At 50.7% G+C, this 22,338-nt stretch overlaps 1 protein-coding gene across 10 annotated transcripts in view; it reads right to left on the bottom strand.

Moving 5' to 3' along the window:
• Positions 1-12,129: 12,129 nt before the first annotated feature.
• Positions 12,130-22,338, bottom strand: part of ZMYM4 (zinc finger MYM-type containing 4) — a 1,418,124-nt gene continuing 1,407,915 nt past the window's right edge. For all 10 annotated transcript variants that reach the window (XM_085648002.1, XM_085647995.1, XM_085647996.1 and 7 more), the window contains one exon: positions 12,130-14,691. In XM_085648002.1, the coding sequence (XP_085504128.1) occupies positions 14,481-14,691 (211 nt within the window). In that variant the 3' untranslated portion in view covers positions 12,130-14,480. The remainder of the gene's footprint in view (positions 14,692-22,338) is intronic.

Here is a 22,338-nt window from a genome sequence, read left to right on the forward strand (position 1 = left end):
ATCGTAAACCCTAAGTCGTGGAGTAGTTGGATTGTGGCGCGAGTGTGATGTACACACTGATGGCATGAGTTGGCTTTTATGAGCCAGTCGTCTAAGTATGGGAAGACGTGAATGTGCTGTCTTCCTAGGTGAGCTGCAACTACCGCCAGACACTTGGTGAATACTCTGGGTGCTGTGGTGTCTCAGAATGGGAGGACCTTGAATTGGTAGTGCTGACCGTCCACTACAAACCGGAGATATTTCCTGTGAGAGGTGTGAATGGGAATATGAAAGTAGGCGCCCTTGAGGTCTAGAGTGGCAAGGAAATCGCCTTGCGAGAGAAGAGGAAGGACCTGTTGAAGCGTGACCATGTGAAAAGAGCGTATGTACAGGTTTAAGGGTCTGAGGTCTAGGATAGGTCTTAGAGAGCCGTCCTCCTTGAGAATGTGGAAGTACAGGGAGTTAATCCCTGTGTTTTGCTGTTGCAGGGGGGATGGTTCTATTGCATGTTTGTGCAGGAGGGAGGTTACCTCCTGCTTTAGCAGCGATAAATGTTCCGATGACATTGGGCGCTGTGTGGGTGGTATATTTGGGGGGGGGTTAGAAGTGAGTTCTAGACAGTAACCGGATTGAACGATTTGTCTCACCCACCTGTCTGTGGTGATGTTGTTCCAGACAGGTAGGAAATGTAGTAATCTTACCCCGACCGGAGAGGAATGGTCTGGGTGGAGTGGAGGGAAGTCATTGGGTAGGGGTGGAAGCGGAGCGGGTATTATTGGTCTTGCCTCTACCCATGGTATTATTACCTCTGTATCCTCTTCTTTGATAGCCTCTGGTGAATGTGGTCTGGGTGTGAGTTTTATAGGACGTGGAGGGATTGTCAGAGGAGTAGCCTCTTGATGTGCCCCTGTAAGAGAAGCGACAAAAGGAACGCCTGGGAGCTTGTGATTGCAAAGGTCCCATTGATTTAGCCGTTTCTGTATCTTTTTTCATCTTTGAGAGATGAATCCACGGCAGGCCCAAATAGATGCTCCTGGTCAAATGGGTGGTTGAGAATGTAAGTTTGTACCTCCGGTTTAAGCCTACGCAGGAGGACACTTGTGTTGATGGCCCAGGAGGCGGTGTCTGCCACGTCTAGAGCGCAACAAATGGAGGTGTTTGTGATGATTTTACCCTCCTGTATGAGGTCATTGGCCTTAGTTTTGTATTTATCAGGGAGGTGTTGCAATAGGGACTCTAACTCATCATAGTGTGCTCTACTGTTTCTGGCTAACAGAGCTAGGGTATTGGCGATGTGCCATATATTAGCCGCTTGCGACGCCATACGTTTACCAGAGGCGTCCAAGAGTTTGGACTACTTGTCGGGAGGTGGAGCGTCGCCTGAGGTTTGCGAGTTAGCCCTTTTTCTGGCATTGGAGACCAAGGAGTCCAATGGCATCTGGCCTTTAATGTAAATAGGGTCTGCTGGGGCAGCTTTATATTTTTCTCTATCCTGGGGTTAATAACCCTAGTCCTCACAGGATCTTTGAACATCTTAGGTGCATGTTTGATGACCCCTTTTAACATAGGGAGGACAGAGGTGGACGTTTGTGAAGTGTCAAAAGTGTCCATTAAGAAATCCTCTTCCACAAGGTCTGTGTATTAGGCAACTCCGTGGTATTGTGCAGCTCTGAACGAGCTGGGTGAAACCTATGGTATCCTCTGGAGGGGAAGGTCTAGAGGGGTACATGGTGCCTGTGGTTCGTTAGAGACATCTGGTGTGTTGTAATCGTCCCAGGGGTCTGGGGTATAAGGTGGACTAGTGTCACCTAGTGGTTCGTCGTCCGCCCCCTCCCCTGTGTTAGAGGTGTCATCATCGTCCACTGGTGGAGGAGATGGTGTAGGAGAGTGGTGTGGTGGAGGTTGAGAAGGGACTGTGAGAGATGATGTCGCAATGTCTCTTTTCATTGGTGGTGGAGCCGGTGGAGGCGTGTCCAGTGGTCTCTTTTTAGAACGGAGAGTCAGTTGGCCAGTCTTTGGGTCTTTTAGAAGAGTGTTTTGGGTGGGATCTGGTTTAAAAAGCTCGTCTGTTGGAGGTTGTTGTTTTGCCGCCGATTCTTTTGGTTCCGAAGGCTTGCGTGGCACTGATTCTGGAGTGGACTTGTGCTCCTTAGTCTTTGAAGCATGAGCTTTTTTAGTCTCTGTAAAAGTTTGTGTAACCGGTTGTATTTTCGGTTCCGATGCTTTTTTCGGTTCCGAAGCTTGCGAATGGGAAGTCTTCGGTAGCGTCTTTTCGCTCGGTTCCGACTGCTTCTTCGGAGTGGAGGGGTCGGTGCCGGTAGTTTTGGGTGCCGAGAACGTAGATGTGGAGGCAGCGATTGGCACTGATATGGAGGAAGGTCTCTTTCGGTGCCGGGGCTTGAGTTTGGGCACCGACGGCAGGCTGACTCGAGCCCGAGTGGCGGGAAGGCTTCCTTGTGGACTTCTTTGCCGGGCCGGAAGGCAGGGCGTGAGAAGTATTGCCTCGGTGTGCACCTGGGCCCGAAGGTGAAGGTGCCACCGAAGCCTTTTTGGGTGCGGGAGGAAGAGGGTCTGGGTCGACGTCACTACTTAAGACACACTGCCCAGGAGCAATGTCCTCGAGGTCGGAGTCTTCGGCGGCGCTGACGGGGCCTTCTTCGATTTGCTCCTGTTCTGGTACATCGACGCCCTCCTGAAAGATGTCATCGGGAATGGGTGCCGACGAGCGAGCCATTGTTCTTCGGGCTCGACGTTCCCGGATGGTCTTTTTGGAGCGGAAAGAGGCACAAGCTGGATAGTCTTTGGCCTCGTGCTCTGGTGAGAGTCAGAGGTTACACACCTCATGAAGGTCTGTGTGTGGGAACTTCAACTCACATTGAGGACACTTCTTAAAAGGAGTCCTTCCCATGAGCCAGGTGAACAAGTTACTTACCTTCGGTAACGATATGTCTGTAAGAAACATTAGATAGTTAGATTCCTTACCTTAGAATATCCCCAGGCGTCAGGCTGGATCTCTAAAGATTTGTCAGCAATACCCTTGCGCGTCGCTAGGCGTCATCTGGGGCTCCGCGTCCGTCGTCGTGATCGCCGGGATGACGGAGTACTTAGACGCCGCCCTCACGCGCGGACGTCAGTTTTCTGCACCAGGAACGGAGAGCCATGCAAAAGACCGACACTGGTGACATGAATCTAGGGTCCTGAAAGGGACGACCTTAACCCTAGATGTCAGTTCGCAGAACGGGGAGGATGAATGGGGCGGTAAGGAATCTAACTAACTAATGTTTCTTACAGATATATAGTTACCGAAGGTAAGTAACTTGTTCATCTGAAAGAAACACGTTAGTTAGATTCCTTACCTTAGAATATATACCCCAGCAATACCAACCCCGGTGGTGGGTCTGTGAACCAAGATCACACCAGGAAGTCCTGGAGAACGGAACAGCCAAAGAAGCCGTCTCTCCGGACTTTGCTACCCAGGCAGTAATGCTTGGCAAACGTGTGCAGCGAGGCCCCCGTTGCTGCCTGACAAATGTCCTGCAAAAAGACTCCCTGTCCCAGGGCAGTAGTAGCCGCTGTGGCCCGAGTGGAATGGGCCCTCAGCCCCACAGGAGGTTCCTTCTTAGCCAAGGAATAACAGGCCTTAATGCACAAAACGACCCACCGAGAGAACGACCCACCGAGAGAACGGCCCACCGAGAGATGGTTCGCTTGTGCACCGCCCGCCCCTTCTTAGCACCCACGTAGCCACCCGGAACTGTTTTGTGTGGTCCAGATAGGACAGCGCTCGTTTTGGGCCAGACAGTGGTGCCTCTCTTCCTATTTCGAGGGATGCGGAGGCGGAAAGAAGGTGGGCAGTGTAACAGACTGGCCCATGTGAAAGGCAGTTATCACCTTAGGGAGAAAGGAAGGACGAGTCCTGAGAACAACCAAGGAGGCTTAGAAGATAGAGCTTGGAGCTCACTCACCCGTCTAGCAGAGGAGATGGCAACCAGGAAAGCAGTCTTAAGAGTCAGAAGACGAAGAGGACAATTATGAAGTGGCTCAAAAGGAGCGCACATCAGATAGGTTAACACCAGGTTCAAATCCCACTGAGGCATTACGAAAGGGACAGGAGGAAACATGAGTAATGCTTTTAAAGAAGCGAGCAACAACGGGGGATTTGTAAAGAGAAGGCTGATCAGGAAGCCGTAAGAAAGCAGAAATAGCTGAAAGATATCCCTTGAGGGTGCCCAGAGCAGAGCCCTGCTGGGCCAGGGAAAGAAGAAAGAGGAGAACCTCAGAAAGAGGGGCGGATAGGGGATCCACAACCTTTGCTGTGCACAATGCCACAAATTTGTTCCACCTGCAGGCGTATACCGTTTTAGTGGAGGGACGCCTGGCTGCCAGAATGACATTATAGACTTCAGGAGGCAAGTCAAATGGCATCAACTGTCGCCGCTCAATCTCCACGCTTGGCGGTGGAGGCTGGACAGGTTCGGGTGGAGGACCGTCCCCTGCTGCTGCGACAGAAGATTCTCCTGAAGAGGCAGTCGAATCGGGGGATCGATTGACAGACTGAGTAGCTCGGGATACCAGTATCTTCGTGCCCAATCCGGAGCCACAAGGATGACTGGCCCGGTCGCGCCTGATCTTCTTCAGCACTCTGGGCAGAAGTGGTATAGACGGAAAGGCATACAACAGACCGCAACTCCACTCGCGACGAAAAGCGTCTCAGAGCGAGTGCCGCCTTGGAAATTCCAACGCGCAGAACTGATGACGTTGCGCGTTCTCTTCTGTGGCGAATAGATCTAACCAAGCCTCTCCCCACTGCCGAAAGAGACCTTGCGCCACGTCTGAAATCAGACACCATTCGTGATCCATCATGCACCGGCGTGTGAGTTCGTCCGCCCTGGCGTTCAGAGAGCCCGCCAGGTGTTGAACCACCAGGGTGATGCCCTGATGTTCCAGCCATGTCCAGAGGCTCTCCTCACAAAGGGTCCATGACCCCACCCCGCCCTGTTTGTTGCAATACCACATGGCGGTGGTGTTGTCTGTGAATACCTGCACTACACTTCCCCGAACAGAGGGAAGGAATGCCTTCAGTGCAAGCCGGATCGCCCGCAGCTACAATAGGTTGATATGGAGCCGGGACTCCGCCGGAGACCAGAGGCCTCTGATCTCCACCTGTCCCATGTGGCCCCCCCCCCATCCCAGGAGGGACGCATCCGTCACCACTACGTGCTCCTGTTGGGGTAGGGAGAGGGATCTGCCACTGACCCAATCGCAGTCCGTGAGCCACCACTGCAACTGTCTTGCAGTGCCTTCTGAGATCAGGAGGTGGTAGGACAGGTTGCCCCGATGCGGAGCCCACTGGAACTTCAGGTCCCACTGCAGAGCCCGCATCCGCCACCTGGTGTGATGTACCAGCAGAATGCAGGAGGCCATCAGACCCAGCAGCCGCTGCACCAACCTGACCGAAACTCCGGATAAAGGCTGAAAGATCGGAATCAGAGCCTGAATATCCCGAACCCGCTGTTCCGGAGGATAGACCCGGAACTGCGCCGAGTCCAGAACAGTTACGATGAAAAGGAGCTTCTGGGAGGGACTCAGATGCGACTTCGGCACGTTGATGGAGAACCCCAGCAAATGCAGGAGGTTGGCCGTAGTCTGGAGGTGGGAGACGACTGCCTGTGGCGAGCCCGCCTTCAACAGCCAGTCGTCTAGATACGGGAAGACTGGAACCCCTAATCTGCGGAGATGAGCTGCGACCACCGCCATCACTTTCGTGAACACCCGAGGGGCACTGGTGAGGCCGAAGGGGAGCACGGTAAACTGAAAGTGCTCGTAGCCTACCGTGAACAGCAGGTAACGCCAGTGAGCCGGCAGGACGGGGATGTGGAAATAAGCATCCTGCAAGTCCAACGCTACCATCCAGTCTCCAGGGTCTAGGGCAGCCAGAACCTGAGCTAAGGTGAGCATCTTGAACTTCTCCTTCCGGAGGAAGGCGTTGACGCTCCTGAGGTCCAAGATAGGGCCTAGGCCCCCTTTGCCTTTCTTGGGAACCAGAAAGTAGTGGGAATAACAACCCCGACCTACTTCTGGGCCAGGAACGCGCTCGATGGCCCCCTTGGCCAAGAGTGCCATAGCTTCCTCCTGCATAAGTTGCAAGTGATCGCCCGACATGCGATGGTACTGCGGCGGCATGGCTGGAGGGGTCGCCTCGAAGGGGAGGGAGTAGCCCCTTAGGACGATTTGCAGCACCCACCTGTCCGATGTGATGGTACGCCAGTGGAGCAGGTGATGGCGAACTCTGCCTCCCACTGGTGTGAAATGGGCCTGAAAGCACGGACTACGAAGGCTTTGAGGCAGATGCTGCTGGGGCAGATGTGGGCTGACCGGCTCTCTGTCCCCCTGCTCCGCCTCGGCGGAATCCACGTCCGCGACCGCATTGAGGCTGGTTCTGCGGCCTGTGGCTAGACGGACGTGTTGGGGCACCCCTTCCTTGGCCACAAAAGGGGCGAAAAGCGGAAGTTTGCGGGCGCGGGGCCGAGAGGCCCAAGGACTTAGCCGTAGCCCTGGAGTCCTAGAAGCGCTCCAGCGCACTATACGCTTTGTCGCCAAAGAGGCAACAGCCATCTAAGGGCATGTCCATGAGGGTGCTCTGGACATCACCGGAGAAATTCGTGGACCTCAGCCAGGCGTGGCGACGAATCGCCACTGTGGTCGCAATTGCCCTACCTAGCGAGTCCGTTGTGTCAAGCCCACATCGTATCTAGTATCGTGCCGCATCCCGCCCCTCTGCAAGAGCCTGGGCGAGCAGTGTCTGGGCCTCCTCCGGACACTGGGGCAGCACGCCCGCCACCGTAACCCACAAGGAGTGGGAGTAACGGTCCAAAAGGCACACAGTGTTGATAGACCGTAACCCCAAACTAAGGGAGGAAAACAGTTTCTTCCCAAACTGTTCCAACCTTTTGGATTCCCAATCCGGGGGAGCGGACGGGAAGGCGGTCTGGGAGGTAGAGGCCTGCATAACCAGGCTCTCAGGCGTGGGGTGCACCAACAAAGCTGGGGTCACCCGGGGCGGTGGCGCCGGGCCACGTTCCGGTCCACAGGAGGGACTGTGGAGGGCTTGGACCAGGTGCCCATCAGAACGTCCGTCAGTGCTTCATTGAACTGCAACAGAGGCTCAGAGGAGCTTACTGGCGGTTGAATCACTTCAGTGAGGTTAGACCTCACGGCCACTGCAGGGAGCTCCAGATGAAGGGCTTTGGCAGCCCTGCGCAGCACCACAGAATAGGTAGCACCCTCCCCCGTAGCCACGGAGGGAGGAGAGATGAAGCCAGTGTCAGGGGAGGAGTCGAGACCACTGGCATCCCCCAGCTCTTCTGCCTAGTCCTGACTTAACTGACACTGCTGTGCCAGAGGGTCCTCAGACCCCTCCCAGTCGTCCCCGTCATGCGACTCCTGGTAGACAGGCTGAAAGTTCTGAGCCGGGCGGTAGATGAATCTGTCATCCATCGGCGCCGCCGCTCCGATGCTGGGCCCGGACCGGGACTAAACCTGGGGACGACGTCGTCCGAAGACGGCGCCGGCAGAGGGGTCGTAAGGTCGACCGGGATCCAGGCCTGGATCCCACGGGGGCCTGCGGCGTCGGGACAAAAGTCGACGACGGTGCCAGTGCAGGCCTCAACGGCGGAGCGAGACTCCTCATGGCCACGAGGAAGTCTCGGATCTCCGTCGGAGTTGCATCGGGCCCAGGGACCCGAGGGTATGGGGCCGGATGCGACTCTTGTGGCGCCGATGGAGCTGCGTGGGTGGTGCCACCCGAACACTCAGCCGAGTCACGCGAGGGGAGTCAGAAGAGCGATGTCGCCTCTTCGACTTCTTACTGTGCCTCGACTTACCGGAATGCGAGGACTTCGACCCCGACGAGCGGTGATGGCTGCGGCTCCGCGACCGGTCCCTCGACCTCCTGCTCGACCGGGACCTTGAGCGGCTGCCAGATCTCGAGCAGCTTGCGGGACCACTCCCGCCTAGCCTTCAAGGTCAAGGCCCGGCAGTCGAGGCACAACTCCGCATCATGGTCGGCCCCAAGGCAGTAGAGACACTGGCGGTGGTGATCCGTGACCGACATCAGGCAGTGACAGGCGTCGCACGGCTTGAACCCAGGCATCCCTACCGGCACCTGGAGTCAAGGTCGACTCTAAATAGGAACCAAAAAAGTTTAAAAAGTTTAGTCAAAAAGTGACTAAAGGGTATGCTCTTCTCTTACTGGCGCAGAAAAAAGAACTGACGTCAGCGTGCGAGGGCGGCGTCTAAGTACTCCGACAACATCATACCGGCAATCACGATGCCGATGACGGACGCGGAGCCGCAGACGCCGCCTAGCCACGCGCAAGGGTATTGCTGACGAAAATCTTTCCGGATCCAGCCTGCGCCTGGGGATATTCTAAGGTAAGAAATCTAACTAACGTGTTTCTTTCAGATGGAATGGCCTAAGTAGGCCCTAAGGCCTTCGTCGACGACCAGAATCGAGGACTTTGATATTGAAGAGATGTGCGACGACTAGGGTTCGCGATCGAGCCAATACCGGAGAAAGGGTGAGGATTGCGCGGCGAAAGTTGGATCGGCAACGGCACCGAACTGGAGCGTGATAAACACATCCAAGCCCGATGGCAGAAAAAAACGATCTGAATATGGAGCCGATGCCTATGCGCACTATCGTCCAAAGGAGGAGTCACCTATCTCGTGACTTCCAAAGACTTTTCCAAGACAAAAACACATGCAAACATCCGGGCCCAACACCAGATGGCAATCTATGCATAGTGTGTGATCTGCAGCTCATATGCCTAGAACATTTTCTTCCCAAGACAGTCCAGCTTCTTGGGATTCCATTTCTGGTGGAGCGGTAGGGAAGGTGCTTTTGGTAGTGGAGGCTTGGACCAGCAGTCTCCGGGTCGGGGTGTTGGGAGAGTAAAGTGGGTTCGCCCGGAGGCGGGCGATCATCCTGTCCACGGGAGCCACTATGTTGGGCCTGGAGCACGTGCCCAAAAGTACATCGGTGAGGGCCTCACTAAATGGCAGCAGGGGCTCATCAGTAGGAAGCTCGAGGTTGAGAGACTCGGCCGCCCTACGCAACACCACAGTGTATGACGCTCCCTCCTCTATAGCCACGGTAGGAGACGACAACATGCCAAGGTCGGGTGAAGTGTCTAGACCACTGGCATCACCCAGTTCCTCTCTCCAGTCCTGTTCAGACCCTAGCTGGTCACTTAAAGGGTCACCTGACCCCTCCCAGTCATCTTCTTCCTCTGGGTACCATTGTGGTTGGAAAGGGACCCCAGGAACAGGGGCATGAAAACTCCACCCGGCACCGGATTCGGTAGACGTCGGTCCGGCTCTGTGTCCACATCAGGAAGGAGGCTGGGATCGACGCCGGCCGGGAGGTCGACCGGCGTCAGGCACGATTGTAGTGCCGTCGGAAGCGGCGCCGGTGGAGGTGTGATAAGGTCAACCGGCGCCGATCCGGATCCAGGCCTGGATCCGAGGGTGGCCTGCGGCGCCAGCTGCAAAGACCTAGGTCCCCCAACTGAGTCTACAGGGCCCGAACATGCACCGGCGGGGTCGGTCTGCCCAAAGAGAGCATGCATCGCCTCGTAGAACGTACGAAGCTGGGCGGGGGTCGCTCCGGGTCCCGGAAAGGGTTCCACACGCAGAGCTGCGGGGGTGGCACCAGCCGACCGACGAGAAGTCGAAGAGCGTCGATGCTTGTTTGACTTCTTCTTATGCTTCGACTTACCCAACCCTGAGTGAGAAGACTTTGACCTGGAATGGCGATGGCTCCGTGACCTGTCCCTCGACCTCCCTCTCGATCGGGACCTTGAACGGCACAGAGCAATCTGCTGGTGTTCAAGCAGCTTTCAGGACCGTTCCCGCAAAGCCTTCGGCGTCAACAACTGCCAGTCGGAGCACGACTTGGGCTCCAGGCAAAAAAGGCACACGCGGTGCGGATCTGTCACCGACATCATGCGATGGCAGAAACCGCAGGCCTTGAAACCAGGCATCCCTTGTGCACCTTACGGAGTCGAAGACTTGAGAAAGACGCTGACAAAAGTTGAGAAAAAGTTAGTAAAAATATGACTGAGGTACAGTTCTTCCCGGATCTGCGATGGTAGGCGCGGAAAAAGAAATAACTGACGTCAGCGCACGAAGGTGGCGATTAAGTAGCTGTTGCGACGTCATCCCGGCAACCACGACGCCGAACGTGGAGCCGACTGACGCCACCTGCCGACGCGCAGAGGTACTGCTGACGAAAAAACTTTCTGGATCCAGTCTGACGCCTGGGGGTAAATCTAAGATAAAGAATCTATAACTAACGTGTTTCTTTCAGATAATCACACACAACTACCAGGCAGGTTTATAGAATCCCATAGGCTCTGGATTCAGACAGAGGTATTGCTTGGTTAAAACCATGTACATTACATAGCAACGCTGTACCTTCTGTATGCTTCTATTGTGTGACAATAATTACATAGATTAGTAAGTCACTAATACAGTATCAGTCCGAAAATCAACAAGGGACACCACATCTGAAGCACAGCCCCTAACCCACCCTCCAGTCTTTGACAGATGCAGATTCAAGTATTTTCAATATTCAGATTTTACTTTGCTTATTTTGGTGCCTTCTCTTAGCTTCCATGGAGTAGCAAAAATTAGTCAGTCATCAGTCACCATGCATAATCTTACTCTTCATATATCTGCTTTTTGAAAAAAATCTCAACTCACTCCTTCCCTCACTTCTAAAAGTGTGACTAATTTCAAGGGCTCTTTTAATATAATGCTTATATTATATTGTAGGAGTACTAACCAATGGAAAACACAATTTGAAGATGTAGCTATACCCACTAGCAAGGGTAGTACCCAAGGCACTAACTAGGGGATTTTGGGCTGTTTCTGGTAATGCCGCAAAGATCAGTAATCATGACATTACGAATGCAGATTGAAATTGGGAACAATGGGGGAATCAGTAGTTCCACACATTTTAACGCATTTAAAGGTGCCGAGTTTGGACCAGACATTTGTTGGTGCTAACATGCATGGACTGCCCTTGTGTAAAGTGGAATAACTTTTTTTTTGATAATCCTGATTTTTGCAAAACTACATTAACAATAGGGAAATACACTTACTACAAATGTAACATGATTTTACAATGATGAACATTGAAAAAGGCACTTTTGAGTTGAAGCACATGGACATTATCCATTTGTCATTCAGGTGTCACAACCTGAATGCATGGGGGATAAATCAGTGCACCCAAAGTATACAATCATTAATCACTGCAACCTCTTTGTTGAGATCCTGATCTATGTTCTGAACACCTCTTGTACCGTTTATTATCCCTGCCGGTTCATTTACTACTTCTAAAACAAGAGTACCAATATTTAATGTCAACAAAAGTGAAATCATAAATCACAGAAGCTGGGAGACCTGGAAAGTTTCCGTACTGCCCTGAAATTTAACCAATATCCTTGTGTCTTGTGAAGCAGCCCCAAGTTCCAATGCATGCCTACATTTAAAAAGTCTTTCAGAGTGGCTTTGCTGCTGTTGAATTCCCTATTTCCTCATGTGAGCCTCTCACGCAAGTAGGCCTTTGCACCCTTTTGTGGATGGCTGTGTTGGAGGCATGCGAAGCTTTGCAATGGAGGGGAAAGAACTTTCCAAAAAACTGGAATGTGTTTAGGAATCTGGTCCATGAGTATTCACCCCCTCAACCCCACTGTATTTCGCCCACTCCTTGAGGGGATTAAGAGCTGTCTGGAGATTGTGGGTCTCATTTAAAAAAAAATTATGATAATCCCTCTGCAGGCCTACAATGTAATTGGAACTGGCTAAACAGCGATGTTAAGTGAGAGAAAGAGGTCAGAAAATAACACCAAGTAGTCGTTTGCAGAGCAAACTGGTCCCCGACTTACTTTCACACTTCCTGGTAACCCTCACCAAAAAGGCTGCTAGAATATTATTTATTACCAACCATTAGTATGTGGAACAACTTTGAGAGGCTTAAAAGTTGTATGCAATTCTTCTGTCAAATTCTGATGTTGAAGAAAATCCATTTCAACAAGTAGGCAGGCCTAACATTCAGGAGAAGAAAATATGTGTCGCACGCCCAGATAAAATACTGTTTGCTTTATTTATTTATTCTAAGGGAATGTTTCCACGACACGAGCGAGATAGGAGACCAGAAATTAATATGATGGGTTGAGAGAAGGAGGACATTGTTTTAAAGTAAGTGAGGGCAGGGTGGAGGAACTGAGCGTGTCTTGGATATTTCTCATTATTCCCTGAAATACAAATTCTTTTCGTACAGTTTATTACAAAAAAAAAAAAAAAAAAAAGGTAAAAACACTCCGTTAACGCAGATCGGAAACTGCACACTCGTGAAGACACAGGTTTGCAATGTCATCCCTGCCCTCCTATCACAAATTGGGTTTCATGCAAAGCTCGAACCGCACGTACTATTTTACACACATACACAAGAATGATTATCATTCGTTATCTGGGTAGAGGCTAAGGTCGTTGCTTTGTGGTGGTGTCTTTTTTTATCAACAGTGCCAACAGCACGCTGGCTATTTAGAACAAAGTTGTCAAATGAATACTTAGTGTTTTTCACCATAAAACTTTCATAAAATCAAATTGATTAAAGATACAAATGGTTGCTTCCTACCAATGAAAAACAAGTCAGCAAGTTATTTTGCCTACTACCCTGGCAAGCCTGCATCCTCTTTTTAGCACCTTTCCCCCTTCATAGCGGCACAGGCCAATAGAGTAACTAGACATGTTCCTAAACTGCCCAGTAGCATAACAGGTTTTCGGATCGTTCTCTTTCGGAGCGAATGCTCGGCACTGCAAAGAACTAATACCCACATAAACAGCAAGCATGGACCTTGCTTAAATGCTCCATGTAAACACACTCTCTTTGGGACACTGCAGAGGCTTAAAGGTACCTCAGGTGCTCTCATAACAGTTCCCCAAAAACTTTCCGTTTACCAATGCACCCCAGTGGGTTATGAAAGCAGCTAAAAATAATTCCTTGGGAACTGCTCAAACAGTTTCACATTTTGGGGTTACAGTTGACAGAGGAGGGTGGTGGAGGAGGTTGAAAGTTAAGATAAGGGCTTTGGAGTACCAAGAATTATGGGCAGGTTTTACTTCGTTCACAGCTCTGTGCATTAGAAACACAAGTGGCTTTTTTCTTTCCCTTTTTCCTTAAGCAGGGAAGATAAACTACCAGATACACAAACCGAAAAAGAAAAACAATGTTTATTATTATGGTGTCTAAATATCGTTCTGTAACTGCTAAAAGACGGGAAAGTAGGCCAAGTAATTATATTTATGGTCTGCAATACACCATCCTTCATGTTCCTTAGGTCAGTGGAGCATTTGTGGGGCTGGCCCTTAAAAAGTACATGGAACTAAAAACAGTTCTTAAAAAAGTTATTGTTTGAAATCAAGTGTGTATCTGTAATGTTTGCCCAGATTTAAAAAATATAAAGAACAAAAAAATCACATTTGTTTTGGATAGTTTTCTTTCACCAACAGCACTTCCGCTGGTATCCACCACCTGCTTTCTGGAACTGAACTCTCACATTCTAGAAGTTGTCCTCTCAACCCACAGACAAAACCTCATCAAAAAGTTGCACACTATACTGTCTTGCCCAATGGTAAAAACGTCGAGTTCCACCAGTTCCAACAATGTCCACACTAATACTGTATCTTTCAAGACATTGTCACTTCTGCCAGCAAGATGGAAACGGAGAGGAGGTGGCTAAGATTCTAGAGGTTTCAAGGGAGAAAGGCCTGGAAATACTGCACCCTCCGACCTTGTGTTTGTTTGAAAACATGAACCAAAACATATGCACTTGAAGAAACGCCAAAAGGGAGAAGCTGCCATCTGTTTTAAAGTGTTCGGAGCACCGCAGTGTTTGTCTAAACAAGGTCACACAACATCGAAGGCTGTGACTTCTGGAGAAAAGTCTATTCCTTGGTTTAAACTAGATCCTTTCGCAAGCAGTCAAATAACGAGGCATAATAGAAGCAGAACACACCTGCCCGCTCCCAAGTTCACAGACACAGAAATATCTGAGACCCGAAACCCCATCTCCTGTTAAACATGAAATATCCACAGATCCTTGGTTACTTAAGAGTTTTACATGTGTTTCTCAAAAATAGTTCACAAATGTTTCCAATACCACCATACCCGTCCACCCAAAACAAAAGAGAAATGCTGTGCTGCTTTGAGAAACCGTAAGCTCTGATCAACTCTGGATTCTGTATGCCGAGGTGTTCGTCTTTCCTTTTTCCATCTCTGAACTTCCACTCTGGCTTGTCCTTTTGTCAGAAAGGTTTTCAGTTGTATACCTTTTATGGGAGGAGGAGGTATGGCTGGATGCTTTCAGTTTAGTGCTTGCCGACAGTTTAAAAAACAAACACAACTTTCATGACTGTCCAGTCAGCAGCTGTAGTTAGTCTGATAAATCAAGTTCAGAGTCCTCTGCTTTGGCTTTGGCAAGTTCTTCATGTACCTCCCTCACCATAAGAATGCGTGTGAGCATGCTGTCCAGGGTGCCAGGGTCGATGGGCATTGCGGAGTACCACACTGGACTGTTGGGCACGCAGGAACGTTCTGGCTGCAGATAGAAAACATCACTCCTCTGTTTCACACTCTCGGAACTGCTACAAAAGACAATCGGAAAACATAATGAGTGCCAAGTAGTCAGCTACAGCCCCCCCACCCACGACGAGGCCTTTGCCCTTTTAGAAGTCTCTTAAGTTTCATAATGAATGTATGCATGTAGTGAAATAGTATGTATGTATGTACAAGGATATATCACAGCACAGATCCCATCAAAAAGACAGGTGCAAAGCAAGCCAAAAGTGTAAAATCTTGGCGGACTAAACCTGCAGTCCAGCGCCGAATGACAGAACAACAACCTGGTTACAAATCAAAATGAGTGATGGGATGGAAATTCATTCTGTCAATTCAAGCTTTTTTAGAAAAGTTTCCTAGCATGTAATGTAGACTTCTTTAAAAAATCTCCTACGCTCTACTCTCCAAAGGAGTTATCACTAAGAAAATAATAACAAAAGAAAGAGGGGCCCTGTAAAGTAGATCAACCTTGAGGAAATAGACCACTTAGAGCAAACCATAACCTGCCCGGTACTTAAATAGAAAAAACTTCCTCTAATTAATAATTTCAATACATAATAAGGTGCTGTGTAGCCCAAAAACAATATTTTTACAAACAAGACAAATCTCAGTTATTTATCAATTGATTGAGTACATCAAGTTTATTCATAATATTTATAACACATATACAAATATTCCATACGAACAAGTTACTTCCCTTCGGTAACGATATATCTGTAAGAGACATAGATTAGTTATAGATTCCTTACCTTAGAATTACCCCAGGTGTCAGGCTAGATCCGGAAAATGTTTTCCTTAGCAGTACCCCTGCGCGTCGGTAGGTGGCATTGGTTGACTCCGCGTTTGTTGTCGTGTTTGCCGGGATCACATCCCGTCGCGGTATCTACTTAGACGTCGCCCCTGCGTGCTGTCAGTTCTGTTACACGACATTCCACGCCAGAAGTGCTGAGCCATGCAAGACATTGACCACTGGTGCACAAAACTAGGACCTTGAAAGGGAGTCTCTTACTCTAGAAGTCAGTTCGCAGAATGGGGAGGATGGTTGGAGCGGTAAGGAATCCGTAACAAAAAATAGTTGTCTTACAGATATATCGTTACCAAAGGTAAGTAACTTGTTCATCTATTAGTTATAGATTCCTTACCTTAGAATAGATACCCCAGCAATACCAACCCCGGAGGTGGGTCTGTGTGCCAAGTTCACACAAGAAAGTCCTGGAGAACTGAAAGGCCAAAGAAGCTGTCTCTCCAGACTTGACTAACCAGGCAGTAGTGTTTAGTGAACGTGTGCAGAGATGCCCACATGGCTGCCTGGCAGATATCACCAAGGGCGACTCCACGTTCCAAAGCAGTAGTGGCGTGGGCCAAGGAGTAACAGATCTTAATGCAAAGGACGAGCCATCGAGAGATGGTCCGTTTTTTCCTGGCCTGACCTTTCTTGGCCCCCATATTAGCCAACAAAGAGTTGATAGTTCACCCAGAATTGTTTTGCGCAATCCAAATAAAATGATAACGCACGTTTTGGATCCAGACGGTGGAGTCTCTCCTCCTCCTCCTCGGAAGGATGCGGGGTGGGAAAAAGGTGGGCAAAGTAATGGTCTGTCCTATGTGGAAAGAGGTAACCACTTTGGGAAGAAAAGAAGGTCTAGTTTGAAGGACAGCCTTGTCTGGATGGACAGCAAGGAAAGGAGGTTTAGAAGATAGAGCCTGAAGCTCACTCACCCTGCGAGCAGAGGAGATGGCAACCATAAAAGCAGTCTTTAAGGTCAAGAGTCTGAGAACACAATTATGTAGTTGCTCGAAAGGAGCACACATAAGGTAAGTGAAGACCAGATTCACGTCCCACTGGGGCATTAAGAAAGGAACAGGAGGAAAGAGGTGAGTAATGCCCTTAGGAAACCTATTTACAATAGGGGACTTGAAAAGAGAAGGCTGATCAGGAAGTCGAAGAAAGGCCAAAATATAGCCTTTAAGGGTGCCCAGAGCACAGCCCTGCTGGGCCAAAGATAGAATAAAGAGGAGAACCTCTGAAAGAGGGGCAGAAAGGGGATCCACCACCTTTGCTGTGCACCATGCCACAAATGTGTTTCATCTACAGGCGTATACCTTTTTAGTGGAGGGACGCCTGGCTGCCAAGATGACATTACAGATCTCTGGAGGACCTGCCCTGTTTGTTGCAGTACCACATGGCGGTGGTGTTGTCCGTGAACACCTGCACTACCCTTCCTTTGACAGAAGGAAGGAATACCTTCAGTGCCAGACAGATCTCCCGGAGCACCAGAAGATTGATGTGAATCCCGGACTCCGCTGGAGACCAGAGGCCTCTGATCTCTGCCTCTCCCATGTGGCCGCCCCATCCCAGGAGTGATGCATCTGTAACCACTGTGAACTCTGGTTGGGGAAGGGAGAGGGACCTGTATGGCTCGTTAGCCACCACTGCAATTGGTGTGCAGTGCCCTCCAAGATCTAGACGCTATTGGAAAGATTCCCCTGATGCTGCGACCACTGGAACTTCAGGTCCCACATCAGAGCCTGCGTATGCAACCTGGCATGATCCACCAGCAGGATGCAGGAGGCCATGAGGCCCAGCAGCCTCAAGGTCATTCTCACCGAAACCCAGGATGGAGGCTGAAACTTCGGTATCATAGCCCGAATATCCCAGACTCGCTGCTCGGGAGGATAAGCCCGAAACTGCGCTGTATCCAGAACTGCTCCAATAAAAAGGAGTTTGAGAGGGAATCAGATGTGACTTCGGCACGTTGATAGTGAACCCCAGCGAGTGCAGGAGATCCTCCTCAGTCTGGAGGTGGGAGATGACAGCCAGGGGCGAGTCCGCCTTCAACAGCCAGTCGTAGAGATATGGGAAGACCGGAACCGCTGATCTGAGACCTCCGCCATCACTTTTGTGAACACCCGAGGGACGCTGGCAAGGCCAAATGGGAGCACAGTAAACTGAAAAAGCTTGTGGCCTACCGTGAACCGTAGGTAACGCCTGTGGGCTGGCAGGACAGGAATGTGGAAGTAAGCGTCCTGCAAGCCCAACACTTCCATCCAGTCTCCATGGTTGAGAGCAGACAGGACCTGAGCCAATGCCAACATTTTGAACTTTTTCTTCCAGGAGAAGCGGTTGACATCCCTGAGATACAAGATAGGACGCAGGCCTTTGTTCTTATTGGGTACCAGGAAGTAGTGGGAGTAACAACCACGACCTACTTCTGGGACAGAGACTCCCTCGATAGCTCCCTTGGCCAAGAGAGCCGTAAAGTTTCTGACAGAGAAAGGCCAAATGAGCCTCTGACATGTGATGGAGTGTTGGTAGCATAGAGGGATGGGTAGTCTCGAAAGGGAGGGAGCAGCCCCTTTGAACTATCTGCAAAACCCACCTGATGTTGTGCCAGTGGGGGAGGTGATGGCAGATCCTGCCGCCCACTGGCAACTGGTGGCCCTGAAAAGTCTGACTAGGAAGGTTTGGAGGCTGCTGCTGAGGGGGCACTGGTGGAATGGCCCGCCCGCTGGCCACCAGACCCACGGCACTGGGTTCCACGTCCCCGGCCGCGTGGGCAGCTTGGGAAAGCCTGTGGCCCTAGGTGGGACGTGGTGGGGCATACCTTCCGTAGCCACGAAAGGGGTGAAAGGCAGACTGAACAGGGCGAGAGGTGGCAGCGAGGCCCAAGGATCTGGCCATAGCTCTCGAGTCCTTGCAGCGCTCAAGCGCACTTTCCACCTGGTCCAACAGGCGATGGCCATCAAAGGGCATGTCCAAAAGGGTAGATTGGACATCCCCAGAGAAGCCAGCAAACCTCAGCCAGGCGTAGCGCCTCAGGGTTACTGACGTAGTAATCGCGGCCACGGTAGGGGGAGGAAGCATACCAAGGTCTGGGGAGGTATCCAGACCACTGACCTCACCAAACTCCTCTCTCCAGTTTGGCTCTTCAAGCTGGTCTGCCAGAGGGTCAACAGACCCCTCCCAGTCCTCCTCAGGCTTCCACTCAAGGCGATAAGGAACGCCAGGGTAGAACAGTGGTACAAAAGTACAAGTCAACGCCAGTCCGTCTCCGTGTCCAAGTCGAGGGGGAGGCCGGGGTCGATGTCAGCTGGGGACTCAACCGGCACCGGAGGTAGTGGAGGTGTCCGAGGAATCTGCGCCGGGGGAGGTGTCGGGAGGTCGACTGCCACCCATCCGGATCCAGGCCCGGATCCCTGGGGGCCCTGCAGCGCCAGGGCCGGAGCCGCCAGTATCAAAGGCCTAAAGCCCCCAGCCAAGTCCACAGGGCCCAAAGGTGCGCTGGTGGTAATTGGACTGCCCAAAGATGGAATGGAGGGCTTTGTAAAAGGCACAAAGCTGGGCAGGGGTGCTCCGGCTTCTCTGAAGGGAGGGTAGGGAGGAGTCGTTCCAGCAGGCTACGTGAGCAGAGCCAGAAGGACGACGACCTCCAGCGTCAGCCGACCGACGATTAGAAGGCAAAGAGCGATGGTGCTTCTTCGCCTTCTCCTTGTGCTTCGACTTACCCAATTACGAAGACTTCAAAGAGGAATGAAAGTGGTGACTTCGCGACCGGTCCCACAACCTCCCTCTCGACCGGGACCTCGAGCGGTGCGGAGCTGACTGCCGGGTCTTCAGAAGCTTTCTGGACCGCTCCTGCAAAGACTTTGGGTTCATGGCCCGACAGTCGGAGCACGACTTCAGGTCATGGTCACGCTCCAGGGGCACACGAGGTGCGGGTCTGTGACTGGCATAAACTTGTGACAGGAGTCACAAGGTTTTAAGCCGGGCCGACGATGGGACATCCCTACGTGCACCAACAACTCGAAAAAGATGTCGACAAAAGTCAATAAAAGGGCTAGTCAAAAAATTACTAAGGGTACCGCTCTATCCGAATTTGCGCTAGCTGGTGTGGAAAAAGATAGACCCGACGTCAGCGCGCAGGGGCGGTGCCTAATTAGATACCGTGACATCATTCCAGCGAGCACAACGATAAAGGAGTCGACCGACGCCACCTACTGAGGACAGGGGTACTGCTAAGGAAAAAATTCTCCAGATCTAGTCTGACGCCTGGGGGTAATTCTGAGGTAAGGAATCTATAACCAATAGTCTCTTTCAGATAATGTATTCAAATACTCAAACCAAGGTAAACAGTATTTGAAACAATAGATATATATATATATATATATATATCCTGGGGAATCCATGCTCTATGAACTCCACACAACACAATAGGACTCACAATCACTCAAGCAGACATACCAAGTCGTTCTCACAGTGCTCTCATTCTAAAACAAATAAAATCAACAAATAATAGATTTTGCAACAGAACAGGAACAAAGACAATACCAAATCCTTATTTAATGCATGAATATACTTGATCCAGAGGTTTACTATTGATAGATCTTAGCTTGCTTCATTCATTCACGTTAATAATGAATCTTGCTTGCACAGCAGCAACTTCATTTCAACGCTAGCAGTATGCAATTTAGTCCAAATAATTACCCTACCTATGCATAAAGCAGGTCACACGCTCGATCTGATCTGCTCCAACTTACCATCTATCCGGGCCACATCTCCTATCCCGGTTATATGGTCCGACCACTTCCTCATCCCTTTTGAAATCAACATTCCCTGTCATGTCAGACCCGCCATCACCCCTAAATCATCAGGCAGAAACTGGAGTCGTATCACCCCTGAATCGCTCCTGGGATATTTAAAAAACACTCTACCCCGTCCATCGTCCGACCCGGACTCACAGATTGACCATCTGGACGCATGGATTAGCCAGGCCATAGACGCCCTGGCTCCCATTAAACCCACTAAAACCTACAGGGCGGCACCCTCCGCACCATGGTACTCAGATGAGCTCCGGCAGAAAAAGGCCTCCTGTAAATCTCTCGAACGCCTCTGGAGACAAAACTACTCCTTGGACAGCAAAACCATTTATAAATCGGCCCTTAAAGAATACCGGAGAATGATCGAAAAACACAAACAAGATTTTCTAGCCTCCAGAATCAAACTTGCCAGCAATGGCGCTAGGGAAATTTTTAATATAGTAAGATCTTTTACAAACCCCAATGCGCTGACTCGTACTCAGCCCGCCTCTCTGTCGCTTTGCAACAAACTTTCACAATTTTTTGAGGATAAAATCGAAGCCATCTACTCTTCCTTCCCTATTCCTAACACAGAAGGGCGTCAAAAGGAACTCGTGACTTCCCCGCTTCTGCAGCCTATCCTACTCGAATTTACATCCATTTCAGAAACAGATTCCATGGCTGAACTTATCAAATGCAAATCAGGCTCACCCAAAGACCCTTGGCCTGCCAAGCAATATAAAAATCTTGCATCCCTCCTCAACCCCCACCTCAACTCTATCTGGAATAACTCCCTCAGAACGGGCTGTTTCCCTGTCAAATGGAAACATGCCTCCTTAGTCCCCATCCTTAAAAAACCCAACTTGGATCCAGACAACCCCAGTAACTACAGGCCTATTTCTCTCCTGCCTGCTCCAGCCAAGATCCTGGAAAAACTGGTACACTCGCAGTTGTCGAATTACATTGAAACCAATGGGCTTCTCCATGACTCCCAGCACGGTTTCAGGTCGGGCCACAGCACCGAGTCGGCCCTAATTGAAATGGCTGACTCGGTGAGGTGGACGCTTGACCAAGGATCGAGGGCGGTGTTGGTGCTGCTGGATCTCTCGGCAGCATTCAACACCGTCTCTCATAAAATCCTGCTGGAAAGACTGGAGGACCTTGGGCTGGGTGGCGCTGTTCTGAAATGGCTCTCATCTTACCTTTCGGACCGCACACAGCAGGTCTTCACTCCTCCATTCACCTCTTCTGCCAGACCACTCAAATGGGGAGTCCCTCAGGGTTCTTCCCTAAGCCCGCTCCTTTTTAATGTGTATTTCACCCCCCTGGCCAAGCTGATTGCACAGACGGGGATTAAATCTACCTCCTACGCTGATGACATCCAGCTTCTTTTCACCTTTGACTCCCCCTCCGCCTCAGCTTTTGATCCACTTAAATCCTGCCTTAGGGACATTTCGAGCTGGATGGATGCTAATTCCCTCCGACTCAATGCTGGAAAAACAGAGATCCTCTTTTTCAACACACCATCCCCTCTGGACTCCAGTATATGGTGGCCAGAAGACCTGAGCCTAGCCCCCACCCCCAAAGATTCGGTGAGAAATCTCGGAGTTCGCTGGGACAATCAACTTAGCTTTAACAATCAGGTGCAAACAGTTGCATCCTCCTGCTTTGCTAAGATCCGCACCATAAAACGCCTCATTAACTTCTTGCCGGCGGACTGCCGTAAAACTGTGATCCAGGCATTGATCATTTCACACCTCGACTATGCCAATGCCCTCTACCTTGGTATCACAGCAGGCCTCTGCCATAAACTTCAGACGGTCCAAAATGCCGCCGCCCGGCTGGTGGAGAGCATTCCTGCTAGACACCATATCACTCCACACCTCCGCAAACTCCATTGGCTGCCCATAGCCAAAAGATGTGTGTTCAAGGCCATGACATTGGCCTACCGAGCATCAAAAGGCAGTGGATCGGCACACCTGAAAAACACTCTGCGACCCTATGCCAACTCCAGGACTTTACGTTCCAATACCCTCCACTTCCTGGAAACTCCCCGATTTAAACGCTCTCGGGCAGGTGGAAAAACCTTTGAGGTC

This window comes from Triturus cristatus, chromosome 3_2, assembly GCF_964204655.1.
Source record: "Triturus cristatus chromosome 3_2, aTriCri1.1, whole genome shotgun sequence".
NCBI classification, from domain to species: Eukaryota; Metazoa; Chordata; class Amphibia; order Caudata; family Salamandridae; genus Triturus; species Triturus cristatus.